The 21097-nt window shown below is 40.0% G+C and overlaps 1 protein-coding gene across 1 annotated transcript; it reads right to left on the reverse strand.

Annotated features, from left to right (window-relative positions):
- Nucleotides 1-1356: 1356 nt before the first annotated feature.
- On the reverse strand, nt 1357-20467 carry LOC115413409 (uncharacterized). The gene is made up of 5 exons (XM_030126224.1): nt 19870-20467; nt 12296-12377; nt 11600-12114; nt 7952-8005; nt 1357-2636 (listed from the first exon to the last, which is right to left on the reverse strand). Exons 1-5 carry the CDS (start codon nt 19936-19938, stop codon nt 2511-2513), a joined length of 846 nt encoding a protein of 281 aa, XP_029982084.1. The 5' UTR covers nt 19939-20467; the 3' UTR covers nt 1357-2510.
- Between the last annotated feature and the right edge of the window lie 630 nt (nt 20468-21097).

Consider the following 21097-nt stretch of genomic DNA (forward strand, 5'->3'; position numbering starts at 1 on the left):
AGAATTTAGTGCCCATCTCATCTACTGGCAAAAATTCATGACTCCTAGAATTTAGGAAAATTTGTGTCAGCCAGGTCAAGAATGATCTTTTCTCCAACCAGGTATTATTAAATTTGCACTTTCTCATGCTTACTTTTCACTCAGGAGCCGTCCCTTAAAGTTCCCAAAGTCAGCTTTCTCTGGCGACGTGGCGTGACTAAATGTTCTGTGATCATTTCTCACTGGGGGCTGCAAAGTTAGCGATAATAGGTTCCAAATATCAATATAAATTGTCCGGTTGGAACGGGTGGAACTAGTAGACTAAAGTTACCTTCTTTGCAGCTTGGATATTTTCCACACTTTTAAACACAATACAGCCTACAAATTTATGGTAACAGAATTTAAACCTACCATATGAAATGTAATACCTCTTAAAGACTTTAAGGTATTACAATGCAGATTTGTAAATTCAAGACTTTTTAAGACCCCGCGAGAATTGTTACAGATTTAGAAAAACAATCAATCCAAACTCAACTGTAATTTAAGTGTTATTTTCAGTGCTTGTTTTTTCCAAGAAATTCCAAAGTGAAAAGAGCAACAGTATTTTAGTGACTGTTATGAACAAATCTTGTTTAACCCATAAAGACCCAAACATCAACTGGTGACAAAACCATCTACTGATCTAAACTATTTAATAACTGTTGATCCATTAATCCTATCAATACATGTAAATAATTAGTATAAAATACAGTTTGTCATCTTTTCAAGGTCATCAGATATGACCCATTTGGATGTTCAGAGGCTCCATAGTTACCATGGAAACACCGTCATCTTCTACAACATTGATTCACCAGTAAAACCCATGGAGTTGGATCAATGACAGCGGACGGAGACACTGTCATTAATGATATATTTTTGCCAAAAAAAAAATCACTTTTTCTGCATTTTTCTTTGTTATTGATATAATAATCCTCAACTTTACTCTAAGCTTGTATGAACATCTACATGATCAGTGAATTAAATGTTGGAAAATACCTGATTTTCACCGAAAAAAACCCTCAAAATACAGAACATAATATTACAATAAATGGTGATAAACCACTTAAGGAAGGTTAAATATAGAGAAAAATTCATTTTGGAACTGCCACAAATGTCACACTGGGTCCTTATGGGTTAAGAAGTTGAAACAAGCTAACACACATATCTAATCATTCAAAACCTCTAAAGTGAGATGTTTACGAAGTTTCTGGAACTCCACTGACATGATTTTGGATATACCTTTGCATGCTGTTTTGATCACATTTGTTTATTGAACTTGTTGCCCTTCTGTGAATATCACAGCTGCTGGAAAAAAAAAAAAAAGGAAAAACCAGAACATCCTAAACAAGAGGCCACAGGGCGTTTATTGATTCACTTTTGAGCAACAATGGACAACATGTCACAATGTTACATTCACTTCGGCAAAATTGTAGTTAACAGTGGTGACGTTGTTTTGTTAATTATCAGCTCATTTCAAGCTGAGCTGAAATCTAGCTCATGTTTCATTCAATACAACAGGAATGTCATTTCAAGGCATTAAGAGACTGTCAGAAAACACTGGGCTGTTTTTCATGTACCAGTGGTCCTCTTCTACCTAGAAAGTAATGACGCACAATATTCTGGAGGGGAATGGCACACTACAAGTAGGCTATGCAGAACACAGCACCGATTACACTTGCCAAATGTGCAGCAAACTATGTCATACTTTCTCATTTCGACATACCTCTCCTTCTGCAAAACAGTGGAATTCATGCAAGGAAAGAGGATACATGTACTTAACTTTGACCTGGACTAAAAGTGACAAAGTCATTAAGAAACATTAATCATCAAAAGTTGACTATTTTAACTACAGTCATACAGTTTGTTATAGCTCATCATGACCTGCATATTCATATCCAAAGACGTCATTTTTCAAACAGACCAACGTGACCACTGTCTATTTTCAATAACAAGATAGTAGATGACTCACTTTGCCATGTTAAGTATATGAAGTTACCCCGAACCTTACAAGGTGTCCAGTAATCATATCGAAGGAAGAAACCTCGGAACCCATTGATTGTCTTACATGCAATATTTCCCTTGAAAATGGTCCGACTCAGACTTAGATACAGGTTTTCCGTCCTAAACCGATTGCCTTGTCCCTTTGTAGAACCTCTGGGCCACAGTCCGCATTGATGTCTTGATCATTTCTCTTCCAAAGACAGGATCTTTTCAGACAGCTATACACATGCAATACCTGAAATATCCTTTAAAAACGTACTGTTGGACAGTAATGATCAAAGTGACAGCGTTTATAAGAGGGTGGGTTACCTGAGTGCAACAGTTCGACCGTCAAACACCTTTTACATCGTCTTTCTAGCTGTCAGTCTCATTACAGTCGCTCCTTGGTCTCGCTGCAGAAGCCACAAAAAAAAAAGAAAGAGAGAAAGAAAGCAGCTGTCTGGGAATGAAGGGGGTGGGGTGCAGAATTATGTGGCTGTGAATGAATTTCCTTAGGAGCAGGTCGGTTCCTCAGTCGGGTTCAGGGGGCTGCATGGGGGCACTGTGCTCAAAGATCGGAATGCGAAGATGGAGGGATCGTAGGTGTACCTGGGCGGAGGACGGCTGCCAGTCAAATTCTGAGGACACACAAAGAGACAGAGAAAAGAGTGGTCAGGTCATCAAGCTTTATATTCTGAAACTGTCATGTGCCAAAGGTCAAGGGTTACCTGCTGCACTTCCATGTGGTTGTAATTTTGGTGCAGCTAAAATCTACAGACCTGAGACTAGAGCTGCACAATATATCGTTTGAGCATTGTCATCGCAATGTATGTGTGCGCAATAGTCACATCGCAGGTCTTGCGATGTAGGAGGCAAATGACCTCAACGTGTTCTCATCTAATTTCAAGGGTACCCGACACACTCAGCGCAGCGACCCTCCAATTACAATCATTCTTAATCAGTTTATTGAAGCAGACCACGCCCCCGCACATGGAGTAAGTGGCTGATAACATTGAAAAATGAGCAACGAACAAGAGAAAATCGCAGAAAACAAAGAGTTATCTGGAATAGTTTCGGCGACAAGGAGGATGAAGCTGAAACACGTGTTCGGTGTTGACAGTGCCTTGCATCTGTTGCCACAACGAGAAGAAACAACAAATTTGTTTGACCATTTACGTCAGCACCACACGGCTATGTTATCCTCCTGAGTATTTTTTCATATCGCAGGGTTAAAAAAAAAATCGCAATATCAGTTTTTTCCAGTATCATGCAGGCCTACCTAAGACTGTGAGAAACGTTCGGTGGAAACCCAAGTGGCAGTGGTGGGAAAGTAACAGAACCTTGTTAAAACATTTTCACTGTGCTCTTTTTTTCCCCCTCCTCATTCAGGTTTATGCTTTTCCACTCACAAAGCCGACCCCCTCTGAGCAGAACCTTGCTTCTCGTGGCTCTACTAGCTCTCTGTCTAAAATTAGCCCTGGTCATTTTCCTCCCTACAGGAAACGACAGGAAATGACTTTGTTGGATTTGGCAGTGAGGCAGCACTTTCTCCAGAGCCTGTTGAGAGGGAGTGATGTCTGTGAACGGAGAAAGATTGGGGCTTTGAGAATGAGCGCTGATCCCCTTGGTCTAAGCTGGGCTGTGTACGGTTTGTGTTCTGCATATTCTCATCTATTAACAACATGTTTCTCCTTGCAAATGCCTCTGAGCACTGGGACAGATGCTTCCCTCAACTAACTTCTCAGGGAAATGACCCCCTGCTACTGGAAAACCCAGTGACATCAGTGCTGCTGTAACGGTGCATGTGAAGCTACAGGTGTTGCTATGACTTCAGCCAACATCTTTAGGGATCCAGCACTGACACCTTAGCCGCAGTAACGCAGCAACAATTCCCAATACCTCCCAGCACTATAGCACTTTATTTACCATTGTTGATTAAAAAAAAAAAAACAGGCAAAAACGAGAAGTGGAAAATAGGTTTGAGCTCAAGAACAAGTTACAGTAACTTTGATTTATGTTGTAAGATGTTCTCCATATGGTAAGCTGCAGGTCTGTCCAAATATGGGGGAGAGTCATAGATCAGGATGGTTCCCTATCCACATTAACAATCCCCACAGCGCTGTCCTGTGGTCACATCTGCAATGTGACAGACATTTAAGGCCCACAAAGGTCAAACATAGTACAAGTCCTTCAGACTGAAAAGCAGTAGCACAACAGGCACCAGCTGGATGTTGGACATTACAGCTGCACTAAAACATTACTTGTCCTGGAACGCAGCTGCTCTTCAAGAGTTTTTTGTCTGTTGATCATTAATTTAATCCTGAATCTGTTCACTTGATAAGTTTCCACACTGTGGGGTAAGTCTCATGTTAAAAGAATAGTCTGACGTGTTTGGATTTCTTTTAACTTTCTTGGCTTTGGGATTGTATACACAGAACAAAAGAAACCAGTTTGTGAAACCAGTTTAGCTCAGCTTTTCCCAAACTGAGGTGAGGAGACAAAATGGCTGAAGCAACAGATAGAATAACAAACACCACAACCTGAACTGTTGTTAGTTTTACATATTTTAACTTCACATATCTGTTTTGGAGTCTTTGGGTATTTTTTTCAGCCACTCTTAAAGGAGTAAAAATCCACTCGATTTTTGGCTAAATGAATATAAAGATAACTTTGCAGCATCTGGAGGGTTCAAATTCAAACTTTTGGAACTGTTAGGGTCCCCAAATACACAAATAAATGTTCCAAAGACTAATAAAAGTGGGTTTAGCAAAATATGACCCCTTTAAATGTGCATGCCCAGATCCATAAATACATGTTGCATTTAACTGTGCTGCTGGATACCTGATATTATTTGCCAGTATTAGAAGTGAACATTGTCAGTATCTTTTTGGCTACAACTAACATTCCGACACTCAGAAAAATAAAAGTGCAAAAAAAGACTGGTGCAAAAAAAAAAAAAAAATCAATAATCAATGTTCAAAAAGTAAGCAGTGCAAAAATACAACTGCCAGCAACAAGTCCAAGACACAAAAATACAAGTCCTGTGTTACCTATAAGGACGCCAACATGTTTCAAAACATGTTTCAAAACACGGGTTACACTGACTATTATTATTCTTGTATCAGAGCACCTCAGACTTGTTTCTGGCTGTTGTTTTTGCACTATTTACTTTTTGAACATTGATGATTGTTTTGCAACAGTCCTCGTTTTGCAGGTTTGTCACATGATTCTTTTATATATGTTTACATTTTGTGTTTGTTTTTTTTACCTCAAGGAACCCCTATCACTATTTTTTTATTCCATCATTCTTTTTGGCTTAGTCAGGAAAGTATAGTAAATATGTATTTGTATAAATATGCGTCCCAGGGAGACATCAAATTTGTCTTCTGGGTATTGAGCTGAAAAGGTTTGGGAACCCCTGGCTTAGTTTATGGGTTGCATTCATCTTCATAACCATATGAAGTTAAATATTACCACAATGTTCAATGTTTCATTCAACGCATACTTGTGCCAGTGCTAGTACCAAACTTTTCACTGCATCACTGCCAAGCCGTGTAGTAAATCAAACTAGAATTACAGCCTTGTGGTTAAATGACTCATCCAACCTGTCAAGTTATAGTTGAACTGTTGTAGTACATCCATGTCTGTCCACACAGATTCCTTTATATGTGTTCACATGATTGGCCAGCAAAACTGATTCTGATGGAACACAAAGACACATTCTAAAATCTTAATGCTTCATGGGTCAAAATCAAATTATAGTATTAAATAATGGAATAAAAAGTGTTCCTGTTCAACATCATAATGTCACAGACTGAAGATGACCTTTGACCTTTTGGATATAGAATGTCACTGTTCCATAATTTAATCCTGTCTGTGCAAAAGTTATAATTCACAGATGAATAATTGAGTAAATGGGCAAAAAGTTTTGTGAAGTCACAGTAAGTTTGACTTTTCATCTTCAGGTTCTAACCAATTCATTGTCGAATGCAAGTGAACATCGGAGCCAAACTTGAAGAAAACTGCTCACTGGGTTATCACAGTTATGAGGAAAGGGACATAAATGGACAATCCTAGAACATAATATCTCCAGTGTTAGGTCTACTGTCGCCAGTGTGAAGGGAGACAAAGGGGGTTTGCCATTTTCTCTACATTTAGTTTTCCTTCCACTCACTCCATATCTGCACCATTTCCCTCACCTCAATCAATCTTCACCCTCCACTCCGCCCATTCTTTAGCGTGACTGAAACCAGACGCCATCACTCTTGCCTGCTCCAGCATGGGAAGCTCTCATCACCCCTCTCTCCTATTCACCTCCAACCCCTGGAGGGGCAGGCCTCAGCAGCAGCAGCCAAAGCTGTGTTTTCCTACTGCTTCCACACGACCCCCCCTCCCTCCCTTTCTTAAACCACACACACATAAACCCACGTACCCTACCACTGCCACCGACCTCCTCAACCCCATAACAACTCCCATGCTTGAATGCTTGAATCCAGCCTCAAAGCCAGGGCCCCGGGTCAGGATCCAGTGTCTCTTCTGGACCCTGGCCAGGAAACTGAGGGTTGACAGATAAAAGAGTGGGGAAAGAAGGGGCGAGGTAGGGAACAGAAAGGCGAGTGTAAGAGAAAAAGAGAAGTGGAGTGGATCACAAAGGCCAAAGAGAGTCAGCGGGATGGAGGTGCACAAGCCTCCATCAATCCAAAGTCTTGCTGTGCACTCTCTTCAAGAAAATCTATGAACTGGAACATACCCAAAGCCTGCAGACGTCACTGACAGGGACAACAACACTACCGACGACACCAGTGAGAACAGAGGATAATGAGCGATATCTCTATGTATCAGCGGAGCTAAACAGACAGCAGCCGGCCAGGCTATAAATGGAAAATGACTTCATCCCTGGAAATACACCACAAGGGAACCGCACAACACTCCTCCTCTTATTCCTCCTCCTCATCTCTCATCACTTGCTCTTCCCTTAACCACTCTGTAAAGATTACCCACAGTTTTTTTTTTCCTGCATATTTGTACAGCTTGTGTAGACCTATAGAGTGGACTAAATGTTGTTACAGTTGGTGTATGTGTGTGTACATAAACAAGTGTGTGATATGGTTTCACCGACACTATCCCACACAACGTGATAATAACGTCACTTTTCTCACCACACTGTGCATCCTTCTGGAGTATCCTGTCCTGTGCCAAGATGCCCAGGCTTGTTCCAGTCCACTCTCCGGCATGCTTCCCTTACCCACTACAAATAAAACCGAACCAACCCCATACACAGTTGTGGGCCTGAGTTGGTGGATGATTATTGGTTATGTTTGTTTGGGAACCACTTTACAGGAAGATCAGCCGAGACGCAATCTTGGGAAAATACCCCAGAGTTTCCAAACCTATTGAGGCTAGTAAATGTACACTTCTAGGACCACTAATGGGACAAGTGGAAAGCTGGGCTGATAATGGCAGCGGAGTGAGATCAAGGGATCACACAAGACCAACCTGTGGTAGAAATATCACATTATGTTCTAGCTTCTCTGGCTTAGGTATCACTAGAGTGAACAGATCGGTGCTGTTTGCTAAAAGAGTCTGACCACACTATCAGATTTTCTCAGGCATGTCTCTGTTGCTAGCGGAGCATGGGAACAAAAGCTGTGGCCAGATGCTGTCCCAGTGTGCATTTGGATGGACATCAAGGTGCTGGCGACGAGACAGGCTAGGCTGTTCGTGGGGGCTGAACAACCTTGCAACCTTATCACTGCTGTTAATGGACACCCTGATCTGGACTGCCTGTTATACCTCTGCATAAAGGGAAAGGCTGTGTGTGCATTAAATTAATACCCCTAGTAGGAGGAGCGTACCTTCAGGACAGCAAGGATTTTTAATACACTGTATGTCTTTACAGTATTTTCAGGAATTGTCACTTTGCTGAGAAACAAAAAAGAAAAAGCAAACTCACCCGAATCTTTATAGTCCGTGTTTTCCCTCCACAGTTCTTCTTCAGCAGCATTTTCTGTGGAGAACAAAAATACACAATGACAGCTATGGACAAGCATACACTTTTGGATGAGAAAACTTCTGCAGCAGCTTCTGTCGTTGCTGACGACAATCCTTAAACTGTGAAAAAAGTCACATGCTTGTATAAACACTCACTCTTTGTCTCTGTACACTCAATAGACCCAAAGAAGGAACTGAACAAATGAATTCTGAAAACATCTAATATTGGACCATCAATGGACTCGGTTATTTATTTTTTTTTTTTTTTTAATTAAAAGAGTAAAAGATGTGACGTGACAGAACTCGCACTCGCGGCCAATTAACACTGAGTCATGATGGCCGAGGGAGTGAGGCAAATCCAGCTGTCTCACTAATCTAAACAGCCAGTCAATGAAGCTTATGCAATATCCTGTCTCCCACTCCCCTCCATATCCACGCAGCTTCACTATTCTCAAAAAAACAGTGGGGGTGGAGGGACCACACAATCATGGAATTGTCTCGGGTTGGGCGGCTAGCTTCTAAGGGGGAAGGGAGTGCAGGAAAGAATGGAAACACAAGACTCCTGCTGTTGTGATGTAGGAGAGAGCTGGTGCGCACTTGCCTTCTTGTTCACCTCCTGCCAACCCTTATCTGCCTTATCAGTCGCTCTACAGTCACGCTTTCGTATGTGACTGACTCAGATTTGAGCAATTATCAAACATGTGATTACTCATTACACACTATAAAGGCAGATTAATATCATCTGTGCAAATCTTTTAAGATCCTATTATTAACAAAATGATGCTACATTGGTTACAGTAAGTGCTGATGAGTTTATTATTTTTCTTATTTCAACCTATTCTTTGTGAATTACTCTACCTGAAGCACCAACACCATCCTCCCACTAGATCTACAGATACATGAGTGATGTCCAACAGGTCATGACTTGCCACCCACTGAACTGTTTAGTCCTGTGTAGTTTTCCCATGAATACAAGGGCTAAATATGGTAAAGGTTGGTTGAGTGTGTTAAATCTTTGAGTGTACAGAATATGATGGTTGTGTCAGGGTTTTTTTTTTTTGGTTTTTTTTTACTTTAGCTCTACTGTTTTTTTATGGTTTAATATTTATAGTCATAGATATTAAAACTCGCCACAGAAACATAAACACATGTTTATTATGACATATTGGATGGGTCTGCACAAACACATATTATGATCACAGTGAAATAAAAATAAAATGACAACTAAATGGAGAAAATTATGTTATGCTTGGAAAATACTGTCAACTCTGTAAGCTATTGAGAATACTGCTGCTACCCACTGAAGAGTTGTGGTTTTTTTTTAATTCTGTATTGCATGATTTGCTTTGAGGTTCATCATTTTTGCCCAAATGCCCAGCTAAGCAGACATCTGCCACACAAACTGTTGTTCTTCAATGATAATCAAGCTAACAAACAATGACACCGCCACATCTGAGCAATTGGACATGGATTAGCATGCATGAAGGATTATCGGAGACGAAAAGAAAACAACCCACTGACCCTTTAACCCTTCCTTTAAGGAAATTATGAGAAAAATAAACTTATGCCTCAGGCTGTGGCTCATGCTGGGCACACTTGAGAAGTTTAAAAAGAAGAACTCAGCTATGTTCTGTTGTCTGAGACTGAGCTGAGACTTTCAAAAAGAGGCTGTGAAATAATAACTGAGGGGACTGTGTCCCAGTTGAGACAGGATTGGTGACTGGAAGTTCTCTGGTTAAAGGGTTAATGGGAGACTAGAGCTGTGTCTGCTAGCTACCTCTGTAGGCCCCCTATTGTATTCCCTGCAGCACCTCCCATTCCACTTGACTGAGTGTGACTGTGCACACACACTCACACACATACGGATACACACACTGATACAGCAACAAACTCACAGCAGACAGGAGGATGTACACACACTGACACAAAAAGACGGGAAGGATGATAGACGCGTACCCCAGACCTACGCACACTAATGTGCACACACACATGACTCTTCCTCTTTTTTTCTTCTCACCCCTCTCATTGCTGCCCGCTGTCTCTCATCATCTGTTCTTTCCCTCTAAAAACCCCATGGACATATGGACCCCTGAAACCTGCAGGTTCTGTCCCTGCAAGCACACACTCTCAGATGTACACACACACACACACACATACCCTTTACCAATACAGTGTGGGCCAACAAGTCTATTGGATTTTTAATGATTAGTGGACCAGCTTCTCCATGGCTCATTAGTGGCTGTCATTTTTCTGTTGTTTATTTAATCCTCTCCTTCTGCCTCCACCCCTTTATCGTTTCCCCTCGCTCACCAGCCTTTGTGAGAAACGAGGGCGGACATCTGCCGTCCGTGCCTCCCTCTCCTTCATCCCTCTCCAGCCAGACCACCGTAGTGGCACACGGCCGGCGATGGAAAGGGAGGACTTTGTTTGCTTGTGCGAGCGTGCACATTTGTGTAGCCATGTGCGTGTGTGGTGGGTAGCTGGGTAGACTGCTGGGACATCATTGTATTTTTGGACCAAATCCTCAGTCCAACATAACTGTTTGCCTTCTTCAATGGGTAGCATAAGGCTCATCTGCTGTTTGGTGGTTTTAACATTTTCAGTCAAAAACAGTGGCTGACTTAATATATACACTTATAACTGTATTTTCACTGAAATAGACTTACTTCAGAATATTAACAGATGAATTATAGACACAAAGTAGTCTCTGTAAACACTGTACTTTCACAGGGTTTCTGGATGTTCCAACCGTTTCAATTTAAGACAATCACTAATGCAAGTCAAACCAACTTTTTAGAGCAGAGTGGGTCATGCTGGGGCTCACTTTTTACATCTGATTCAATTCCAATTCAAGAATGTTCTTGTTTAAAGTGTATCAAATGTCATTTTCAGTGGGCTATGTAACTTGCACTTACCCTTACAAAGACCAAATACATCAAAAATATTCAACAGAAATCATTTTATCTAGTTACTCATACAAATTGCTGCTTTGTCATGGGTAGAGGTTCAGACCAGAATGCAGTTTTCATGGTTGGTTTCATTTGTAGTTAACTTACAGTGAGGTCAATACAAAATTCCCCCTAAAACATGTAAAAGCAAAACTGAAATTAACTTTAACCTCACAATCCAATACAATTTCAAGACGTGTCAAAATCATATTTAACACTTTAAGGCGTTTATTTATTTATTTATTGATTTATTTATTGGATTTTATAGTTTTTAACAGCAGTTAAGGACCCCAAAAACCCTCTTTAAACTTTTAAATGAACTGATCTTGGAATGAAAGGAAAACTTTGTTTTCTTATATTTGAATTCATTCCCTAATCTCAGCAAGTATGTGATCTTTTGTGCCTCTGTGCAGACAAATGCAGACAAGAAAAGAAGAAAGGTATATTCTTATGGTTGTCCTGCTGAAGTGGCTTATTGTCAATCCTGAGTCATCCATATAACGCTGACGTAACAAACTAAATATCCTCCTGAGAAGTGACAATAACTGGTCCAATAATTGTGCTTGTGTTTCATCATTCATCACTTACTAAGTGTTTGATTAAGTTTACTGTGATCTTTCCACCCTCCTCACACCTCTAGCTGTAATTGGTGGTGAACTAACCTGTTGCATTTTCTCTAAGTCCAGACTGGGCCTCCCAGGCTCCCCTCCATAGCTGTGCCGATACTTCCGGTAAGGTGCTGATTGGTCAAAGTGGGTAAGAATGATTGGCCGTGTCACTGGCTGCACCACTTGGAGCTGAAAACGCATGGACGGTGGCTTGAGACTTCGTGGTGGGCTGGAACTGAAAAGAACAGGGCTGGGGGAGGCGGCCAAGCAGGCACCCGACTCGACCAATGGCCTGTTAGAGGCAGCCGGTGACCCGCAGCCACAGAGGTCCCGCACCTCCTCGTCACTGGAGGCACTGCTGTGGTGATCACTATGGCGCTGGGGAAATGCAGACACCCACTTCCTGTTGTCACCGCAGCTGATTCTCTCAAGCTCTTCCTCTGATGAGTGGCGATCCAGATTGGCATCTAGAAGGAGGCGAAGGCGTCGTAACCGTGCTGGAGAGAGGGGACCTTGATTGTGTTGCTGGCTGGTGGCCAAGGGGGTGAGGGCACAATTTCTCCGTCTCTCTATAGAGGAGTCAATAAACAGGAGTCAAAGGAAAAAGTGGTTACAAAAGGCCGTCAATGCTCCTGTATATGAAGGCATCACTCGTTGAATTTAAAGCATCTACACGTAAGACTGTGTAATAACAATATGTCATGAAAATATCTGTATACATAAATAATATGTTTGGCAAAGGGCATGTACCTCTGTCAATCTGTGCAAGCTCCTGGTTCTCCCCTTCTGAGTCATCACTCTCCCCTCCCTCTCCACTGCCATGATAAGAAATCTGGAGAAGGATAGAGCTCATACTGTAGGTCAAATATGCCATATGGTAACACCAGCATGTTAACAATTACGTAAGGATTAGTACAGAGAACTCCACTTCTACTGATATTTTTTTTTAGATTTAAGATTAAATGTTATTAAATTCTAATAACAACATAAACTATTCTGAGTTGAGCAAAAGTGAAAGTTTAACTTGTTCACTGACCCACTTAGAAGTTTATTACATCATTTATCAACACTTTATAATAGGAATCTTAATGGAGTCCACAATGAGGGCAGGTATTAACTTTGCATTGTAATTCATAACACAGAAAGACTTGCAGACAATTCATTCAAAATGAAAACACGATCATCTTATTATAAATGTATGATTACTTCTACAGCAACATGACATATTGAACATGCTTCAAATCTCAACAGGTAAGATTACTGGAGTATAGCACTGCCAACCTTCCATTCTCACAATCTTCGTTTGTCACTAAAATCAATTCCTCATCTACAGCAGCAGCAACAATACAGATACCCTGCAGACTGCAACGCTAAGAGTTAAGTAATGCGCCTCACACTCAGTAATTACCACTCTGAGGCCTCACTGAGCAGCTGCCATCTGTGCTTGTGTGTGTATGCACACACACACACACGCACACACACAAACATAGACCGTGTCCTCCCTTCTACTCTGTAATACGCACACCTCCTCTTCTTTCTGAAGCTCTTCAAAAAAGAGGGGAAAGGGAGAAAGGAGCCAGGGCCTCTAAGCCCAATCAGAGCAGACACTATTCAATTCATTTTAAGTGTGAATTCCACTGTGTAATTCTACAGATCGGTAAACAACACGTGCACAAATCAACAAGGTCACAAACAGCACACAACAGGATATGGCCTAATACTGTATTTCACTGACACAGTTCAGGATATTAGTACAAGTTCATCTTTCTTAAATTTACATGAATGTGGGACAGTCTCAACAAACAGCCCCAGAGCCAGTGTACAGAAGAGAAAATAACTTTGGCTTCCCTTACATGGAGTCTCAAGCTTAAACAGTGTCATTTCATGAACTCCAATAGGAAAATTACACCGAGGAATAACTGTGGGAAGGAAATGTATTTTGGCAGGAGGCTAGGCTTCAGCTTCACTATACACTACACACCAATGAAATATAGTAGGGCAGCATCCATGAAACAGCTGAAGTCCCATTAAAGTTACTGCTGCAGGATGCTAAGAATGAAGAGATGCTGGTGGTGCATAAACTTTATGTCTTCATTGCACTCTAAGGACAAATGAGTTCATTCTGAGGTGTTGAAATCTGCATTTATGCTCAGTGGGATCAACAGTCTGCTGATTTTCCCAGATACTCAACCACTTAAGCAAAAGAGACAACATCTTAAGCATGTGTGCTTTTTAGCTCTGGAAGTCTAGTGTTTCTCCACAGACTAATCACATATAGCCTGACATTAAGGATTAAGCCTTACTTCCCCTTAGGGGATTCCTTAAAGGTTGTTGTTGATGGATTCACAGAACACAAATGCAGAACATGTGTAGCTCACGTGTAGGACATGGCCTGATGTCTCGTCTAGCAGGCTTGTAAAATGTTTCAGCTTTTGTCACAACATGCTGTAATTGCAAGCCTCAGATATCCACACTGACACATGCAGTAATGAAGCACGGCTCACAGTTTAGTAAACCTGAGGGTGTTCCAGAGTTTCACACAAAGCAGGCCTGTCTGTTCAGTGACTTAGTTCAGCAGCACACAGATAAACTATTATCACTATAACACTTACCACCACTAAAATAGTTAATGTGCTACGTGAAGGCTCACTACTTATGTAAAGAAGATCCATGTAAACAAATGATAAACCATTCAACCATTCAAATACAATGTGGGTGCGTCAGAGTACACTGAGACCATATACAGCACTTATATTTGAAAGTATTTTGCCCTGACTGCATAATGTTCTGCAGCTTTAGTTTAAAGGGGTCATATTTTGCTAAACCCACTTTTATTAGTCTTTGGTTCATTTATTTGTGTATTTGGACCCTCATAGTTCAAAAAGTTTGAATGTGAACCCTCCAGGTGCTGCAAAGCTGTCTTCATGTTCATTTTGGCAAAAATTGAGTGGATTTCTACAACCTGTTTTAATTCCTTCTTAATTTGTTATGTGTATAACTACCTATGTCACAACATTTGCACACATAAGGTCAAGACTTCAGATGAATATTTCTCTGATTACGGCGTAACTGTTTGTCAGCAGCAGCAGTTGTAGTTTACACTGAAAATATGTCCAAACTTTGAGCCAGTTACCTAAAACATTCAATTGTTGGTTGAACGGGACAGAGCAACACAGCCAACAACCTGGAGGGGGTGGGGCATGAAGTGGATCATTTACATTTAAAGGGCCAGCACTCAAAAATCACCTTTCTGGCGTCATTACAGTTTTCTACAGTATAAAAAAATGTGCAGAAAAAAAAAAACCACATTAAAACTCTGAGTTATCACTTTTGATTTATCACACTTAAATTATACTAGAATGTGAGGAATCTTTGTAAAAAAAAAACACCATGTAGAGCCTATTTTATTTGGCACGAGTTGTGTAAGGAACAAAGAACTTTGTCTGTCAACCACAGCTGACAGTTACTGCTTTCTGACAGATACAGTAGCTACAATAAACATTACATTTCACTAACTGATGTTCATTTTATAGTTAGATGAGGTAGAAGTGGATAGTGACATACAACTGTAGGTTAGGCTAGTATCATAAAAGCTCCAAAATATAAACCATGCAACCTGAAAATATGTGTAAGAAGGTTGGGAAAATAAAATGTTTTAGTTAAACTCTATATGGGGAAAAAATTGGAAACTGAATTTTCCTAATTGCATCAAAACAGGAGTGAATTCAATTAAAAATTGAATCAAATTAACATCTTGTGGTTGTGAAGTGAACAGATTCAAGAAATCACCAGGAACACCCACAATGCTCCACTGCATCCTATTATGCTGCTGTACTTATAATCACAACTTTTTTCATCACCTTATGTACATGACACTGCCTGAAACCTATAAAACTCAGTAGGAAATGTTCAATTGTCTTTTTGCAGCTCTTGTGTAATACTATGGCTAAGCCTGGATTGTACTACTCCAACCTGGACAGGTGGCTTCGTACTATAATCCATGCAGCTAAGCATCGATTGTGTCTTTCTAAGTGTACTTTCTGGATGTGGCACAGTACAAATTATGGAAGTACTACTACTTACATGATAAGAAGAAAAAACATGGCTAGAAAAGTTTAGTAGAATAAGCTATGGCTGTGCTATCACATACCAAAAAACCCCACTATTTTTACTACACCCGCATGCTTCATTTACGACAAGTAAAATATGTAAAAACTAAAATGACCAAGCAGACTTTGTTGATTGGATAATTTAGGGCACAGTTTTTCTGAAACTGCACAGCTTGATTTAGCAGATGAAGAGCCTGGAAAAAGAAGTTAAAGTCATATTGAAATTATTGAGGACAAATTTGCAATTTGAATGTACCTGCTTGGTTACAATTGAAAACTAAAAGAAAAATATGAAAACTTTTGTGTAAAAAAAAAAAAATAAATAAAAAAAATAAACTAAATTTAAAAAATGCGATGACTTACATTTTCATTCTTTACATAATACCCCTCTGCTCATTGTAACTGAATCTAAAACACCATACTTATATTGGACCTTTAAATTTAAGACTTTTTTTTGGATTATATAATTGCACAGGCTGAAGTTGCAATTATATTGCCACAAAATGTGCAATTCTGTAAAGACCCTTTCAAAAACAGGAATTGCATAAAAAGGATAAGACCCATAATGTACACATGAAGTGCACAAATCACAACACAATCACATGTTCTACAAGGACCACCTACAGATACACCCTTCAGAACACACATCACATTTCTCATTAGCAGTGCATTCACAGTGAAGACAAACTGTGTGAAAACAAGGGAGAAAACACATTTAAACTTCTCTGAGGTACTGATGGTATTTTTCTAAAATTTCTCATTTCCTAACATGGATCTACTTCCTTCTTCATTGACACAAATGATGTAATGTGATGAGCATTTGGACTGGCAGCAGCCATGAGAGTAACACTCTCCACAGTAGTTCAGAGGATGTACACTGGAAGTGTTTACAAAGTGTTGGAGTGCTGAGGAACTGAGGAACTCCATTTAGATGTCTAAACTCTAGAAGACAGAATGTCAGTGGGATGAATTTATATGTAATATCTTCAAAGTATGTATCGTAATTAATCATGTAGTGACGGCAGTATATTTTAAGATACTACTTACTCTTTCATTAAATTGAATATACTTTAATTTGCAACACACAACTTATTTTTGTTCATTCCTACAAACATGCCAAAATGAGGATGATCTGTCATCAGTCATGGCTGTTCAGAGCAAAGACACATCTACACAAGAAAAAAGTGAGACTGCATAGTTAAAATCATAAAACTGCCTTTGTACACGCAAAGACAGACAAAGAATTGTGTGTTTGTGTGTCAAGAACAGTTGAATGAAATCCTTGTCAGTCCACTGCATCGCTGAGCAGCTTGCTAAGCTGGATCAATGGCAATGTCACCGTGTACACACACCACCCAGTTCACACACATATCAGCTTTGCTCTGCCCTTCCTTGCTGACATGGACACTGTCACACTCCAGTCTCCTTCTCGTGAAAACACACAACACAGAGTTGGACATGGTTGATTTCTCTTGCTCAAACTCCACCAGAACTTACTAACAGTTTAGTGTAAATAGCCATGATTAAAAAGTCACGCAAATGTACTGTAACTAAGCTAATTTCACCCTTAAGTTCGTTGTCATTATTCCTAAAGTGGTCATTCAGTCCTCGATCATCATAGGCTACGTTCAGACAGCAGGTCTTAACGCACAATTCAGATTTTTGGGTGAAATCCGATTTTTTTGTGTGCTCGTTCATATTACACATTAAATGTGACTTCTATCAGTTTTAAGTATGAACTGATTGTGACCCTGAAGCGACCCGCATTCGAAAAAGAGGTCCTGATGTAATACATGACCACACAGGCATGCACTGCATTTACGGAAGTAACATTCCTGGGACGCAGAATTGTGACGTTTGTCGCATTTCAATGACATAAAGGTCGGGTAAATGTGACCTGGTCATTCAGACTGAAGTTGCATTGCAAGATCTCAGATACGTATTGGATTTAGGACTACATATGAAAGCGGCCTGGGTCGGATTTGAAAAAAATCGGATTTGTGCTGTTCAAACTGTCTTTAACAGATCGGATACAGGTCACACTATGGGCAAAAAAATCGAATTTGGGCCACATTTGCCAGCAGTCTGAACGTAGCCATAGTGACCACAGTAGTACACTTCAGTGTAACACTTTAGAAAAATAACACTAAATAAGTATAAACCCTGCCTTATTAAACTTTGGTCAAGACAATGCCAATATTTAGTCAGAATGGAAAAGTGGAACTGTCAAAAGGGTGACTATGAATCACACAAAATCCAACTTTGCTTAAAAATCAATGACAGCAATCCTGCAAAAACCACACATGTGAATGACTGCACTTTTAATATGAGTTTTTTCTGCTAATTTAAGCCAAAGAACAATGCCAACTCATAATGAACACAGTGAATTTTGACAAGCAATAGAAATGAAAAGAATAATGGAAGCATATCTCTAACATATCTTGTATGGCTTTGAAGGTAACTTTAAATTCTTAAATGTTACCCTGAGGATGTCTTTAGGGACATAAAAATAACAAGTTCAAATGTGGGGGTGTTAAATTTGACATAGGTATCTATGAAGCAGAGACAGTCTATAAAATCCACCAACACTTTGCTTTATGGAAAATGAAGAATTTAGCATTTTTGACTTCACTAATACCAGGAACTAAAAGGTCTGGATAAAGCTGCCTCAGCAACATTGATATGGATTGTTTTTCTCTTGTTATAGTTCTTCTTAATGTGCTCAACATGTAGGACTACTATTTGAAATGGATGGATCCAATTTATTAAAACTTGTGCTTTTGAAGTTCTGAACCTTTCAAAGTGCCATTCCTACTGCGACCAGAACCTACTTCAACACTATAAGCCATTACTGTAAAGTGCAAATATTCTGGTTTTCATGCTGCGATCACAATATTTCTAAGTGGGAATCCTTTGTAAACAGCTTTAGTATCTGTATCTGAGGTAGTGGGTGTAGCTTCTAGGAAACTTGTGCATGGAGCTAGGACGAGGCAACAGGCCTACTCACTAATTTGCAATTCACTTTTCTCATCACACAAACCACTTTTAGCACAAGGAGTCCTACCACTGAGCAGAGCCGCAAACACAAACAAAAGTAGACAATAGGGATGGCACACTTTCCCCTGTATCCTCAGCCAGGCCTTTGAGGGGAAACACTTTGGCACAAAATGGCTGCCATGCGACTATACAGTTGGTTGACGCACAATAGTGTTGTAGATGGAGCAAGTTAGTGACCCATGAAGGATACAATTCACCCCTCTACTCACCAAAAAGAGGCATTATGTGAACTGAACAGGCACTAACAATTGAGGAGCACTTACATGGAGTCTGTTGTGGAAAAGTGAGGGGGAAGGATGCAGATGTCGTAGACAGTTATACCCCTAAACAGTAAGGCTTTTATTTAAATGTTTGTTTTTTTTCCCCCAAGCTTTTGCATACGAAATGAGTTTCCACTGATACTAGCCCACACACACTAATATTACAACCATTGAGGGAAGAGCATGGACACGATGATGGATGTAACATTACGCTCACACAAATGATCATCTCTTACTTAGTTATTAGTATGAACACACACTCTCAGGTATTTCCAGACAGCCTTTTCTCAAATGACAAACAGCTGAACTGTAGTTTATGAGTCAATGAGTGTCCATCTGTGAGTGGGAGAGTTTGTTGACATGCCACATGTTTGCTGATGTGTTTGTGCAACGATGTGGATCTCAAGTTTCTTCCTGTAAACAGCTGGCAAAGTCCTGTAAGCCATGAAGAGTAAAAATCCTTCCATAACACAGTAATAATGAATGGTTGGGAGTGCTTAGAAGCAGAAAATACCTCTGAATAACATTTGCTTGGATATCAGAACACACACAGGGCTGGTAGTATCTGCTGATTTAGTGACAGTATGCTGTTTTCTTTCACTATGTGTGTGTGAAAGAGGTAAAAAAAAAAAAAAAAAAAAAGTCTTAATGAACTCAGAGTAACCTCTTTGACAAGGTTACACGCTCAGGGTATAAGCTGCGTCGTCAACTGGCCTACAAATGAACAAGTCACAAGACAAAAGTAAAGCCACGCTGTTCACAAACAAGCTCATTACTTCTCAACGATACTGCACCGTGTCATTTAAGCTAGTATCGGTCTACTGACATATATAAACACTGCTGTTAAATTCAGTTATGGCATAATATTTACAACAACAAAGAAGCCACTCAAACTTACCTTGAGTTGAAAGGGATGTATTTCATTTAGTGAGTGTCTTCTTAGCTTCTTCGTCAGAGTCTTTAACATTTTTTTTTTTTTTTTGTAGTTTTATGGCTTAACCCTTACTAGTTTTGTAACCGTTAATGTGTCTGTGACGGTGACTACAACTTCATTAGCTAACATTAACGATTTTGTGCATTAAAAATAATAACAATGAAAAAAAAAAGGCACACGAGACTATGACTTTGTTAGCTGCAAACTGCCAACCACAAAAAATAACAATACGGTGAGCAGCTGCAGAGTTAGCTAGTGTCGGGGGGGAAAAAAAAACAACGAAATATCGGAATTGGTTAAACTGCGTAGATGCGGGCTGTTTCCAAAGACTGTACGTAGCAAACTTGGTATTTTCGAGTTCATTAGTGTCTGCGTGAAGTCTTCTTTTCTGTCTTACGGCTCTCAGAGATGTCTCACTCAACGCAGGCCCGACTTATTTTCCAACGTCCTAATTGAAAGATGTTGGTAAAATTAAAAATAATATCAACTTGTTCGCATTCAGACACGCACACACGCACACTCACACACATACACACAAGCAGATGCACACCAACTACACGAACACACGGAGTGCTCCTCGAGCCTCAGCGTCCTGCTCTCTGATTGGCTACGCTATGCGATGATGTCATAGACACCACTAGAGGAGGAGGGCTAAGAGTTAAAGCCACACTATCTACTCTGTTTACTTCCTATTACACATTAATCTGAGTTACACTACTTCAAAAAAAAAAAAAGATCAGGTGTGATATATGGTTGCATATCAGTCTTGATGTACAGGACTGTACAGGAAGCACTAGAGTAGTTTCTTTAGCAATTGTCTCTTAGAGTGTATATACTAACCTTTTTGTCAACCTGATACTAACCCACTTTTGTGTTTGTATGTAAGCTGCTGAATACTTGAATTTCCCCCCGGGGATCAATAAAGTATCTATCTATCTATCTATCTATCTATCTATCTATCTATCTATCTATCTATCTATCTATCTATCTATCTATCTATCTATCTATCTATCTATCTATCTATCTATCTATCTATCTATCTATCTATCTATCTATCTATCTATTTTTGCTCATATTGTAGTGATGGGACTTTTGGCTCTTTGAAGGGAGCCGTTCAATCAGGAGGCGTTCACTGAAAAGAGCCGTTCAAAAGACTGGCTCTTTTATGCTTTTTGCATTATTTTGAAACACT

The sequence above is a fragment of the Sphaeramia orbicularis genome, chromosome 22 (genome assembly GCF_902148855.1).
Source record: "Sphaeramia orbicularis chromosome 22, fSphaOr1.1, whole genome shotgun sequence".
Classification (NCBI taxonomy): Eukaryota; Metazoa; Chordata; class Actinopteri; order Kurtiformes; family Apogonidae; genus Sphaeramia; species Sphaeramia orbicularis.

What these genes read in the sequence shown, in the direction of transcription:
- LOC115413409 (XM_030126224.1), bottom strand. Translation starts at nt 19,938, where the DNA reads ATGTTAAAGACTCTGACGAAGAAGCTAAGAAGACACTCACTAAATGAA. An exon ending in GCTTGCACAGATTGACAGAG is followed by an intron (nt 12,115 to 12,295) that starts GTACATGCCCTT and finishes ACTCCTCTATAG; the next exon opens with AGAGACGGAGAAATTGTGCC. An exon ending in CACGGACTATAAAGATTCGG is followed by an intron (nt 2,637 to 7,951) that starts GTGAGTTTGCTT and finishes GTGTGTCCTCAG; the next exon opens with AATTTGACTGGCAGCCGTCC.